Below are 1,636 nucleotides of genomic sequence, written 5' to 3'. Positions count from 1 at the left end.
TGTTTTGTTTGTCCATGGGCAGCAAAATTCCAAACTCAATCAACACACATGCACCTCAGCAAATTAAAAAAGGGCAAGGCAATTTAAAACTTACGGTTTTCCATCTTCAGTTTTTCCTCGGTTCGGTATTTCCTTCTTACTTTATAGTCAGGCGTTTTCAAACTCCATTATTCTGTGAAGAGCTGGTTTTTTGACTAATGTAGGTTTCCTTCGAATGGAGCCTTAGCTTGACGCTCCGCTTAGTCCCTCTTTCCATATCCAAAAAAAAGCAAAAACAAAAAACAACAGTCCTTGATAGTTTCTCAATATTTACTTCGAAAGTCCAAACAGGTACACAGCAACAGAATTCCAAATTACGAAAACTTATAAAGCTCAATTCAAAATGGATGAAGAGAGATTGCGAGATCAAAAAACCATGTGGCTCCACTCTCCTCTCGCCCAACTTCCTGTTTTTTCTGCACTATCAAAATAAAAGCATACATTTCAAATTAAACTGCATGTAGGCTTCTACAGTTGTATTGATGTATAGCAACTTGAAATGCTCCCAATGACACTACAGCATGTAAAAAAATAATATAAGCTCTGGCGGACTTGGTTCTATGGTAGATATTAAAGGGTTAAATAAATATCGTCAAATAATCGAGATCTCAATTTCAGTGAAAATAATTGTGATTAGCATTTTTGCCATAATCGAGCAGCCCTACCTGTAACCTCTGACCCCTTTGTTGCACTGTTCCTTTAAGGGAAGAGGCGGGGCCATTAAAAACAGACCAATCAGAATGATACAAAGGTTAGAGGTTCAACCTCAGATTGATCCGTGAGGAACGCCACAGCTCACTTTCCTGTTTCTATCCTCTGTCCTGGCAGCTGATTGGTCGAGGCCGTTACGGCGCAGTGTTTCGCGGTTCTCTTAACGAGCGCTGCGTGGCTGCCAAACTCTTCGGCTCAGCTAACCGACAGAACTACGTCAACGAGCGCTCCATCTACTGCGTGCCGCTGCTGCAGCAGCACGACAACATCGCCCGCTTCCTGACCGCGAACGAGAGGACGACGGCAGACGGACGCCCTGAGTTTCTGATCATCATGGAGTACTACCCACACGTGAGTTCATCACAGCAGGTCTGAAGCTCGGTCACGGCGGGTCCCCGTGGACCCACCGGAGGACTGAGAGAGCCCAGTCCTCCGGTGGTGGTCAGGGGAGCAGATCTGGCCCAAAGCAGGCATGACAGGCCGAGCCCACTCAGACTGAGTCTGACTGCTGAGGCTCAGCCATTGGTCAGATGACCTGGCTGAGCCTCAGGTGTGTTTGGACCACGTCTGACTGCGCCTGCTGTCTGAGCTCTCCTGACCCTCCACGTTCATGCCTCTAGCGCCCCCTCGGGGCAAACCTCACACATTCAGCTTGTCTGCTGTCGCCCTGTGGTGTAATGAGGTCTGCAGCCTGTGGGGGCGCCAGCAGCGCCTTCACACAGTCTCACAGTGCAGCTGTCAGCCTTCACCTCTGCTCTCCATTAGTCTGTTATTGTGCTGGAAGACGGCGCCTTCACACCCTCTTCCTGTCTGGAGCCTCTGATCTCACACACACACACACACACACACACACACACACACACACACACACACACACACACACACA

The 1,636-nt window shown here is 48.3% G+C and overlaps 1 protein-coding gene across 1 annotated transcript in view; it reads left to right on the top strand.

Moving 5' to 3' along the window:
• Nucleotides 1-1,636, top strand: part of LOC102208306 (bone morphogenetic protein receptor type-2-like) — a 31,765-nt gene that overhangs the window by 19,780 nt on the left and 10,349 nt on the right. The window contains exon 7 of the mRNA XM_005750327.1: nucleotides 868-1,101. Within this exon, the coding sequence (XP_005750384.1) occupies nucleotides 868-1,101 (234 nt within the window). The remainder of the gene's footprint in view (nucleotides 1-867; nucleotides 1,102-1,636) is intronic.

This window comes from Pundamilia nyererei, unplaced genomic scaffold (assembly GCF_000239375.1).
Source record: "Pundamilia nyererei isolate P.nyererei 1_Seehausen unplaced genomic scaffold, PunNye1.0 scaffold00269, whole genome shotgun sequence".
NCBI lineage: Eukaryota > Metazoa > Chordata > Actinopteri > Cichliformes > Cichlidae > Pundamilia > Pundamilia nyererei.
The sequence above is the reverse complement of the archived record's forward strand: the minus strand, read 5'-3'. Positions and strand labels throughout refer to the sequence as shown.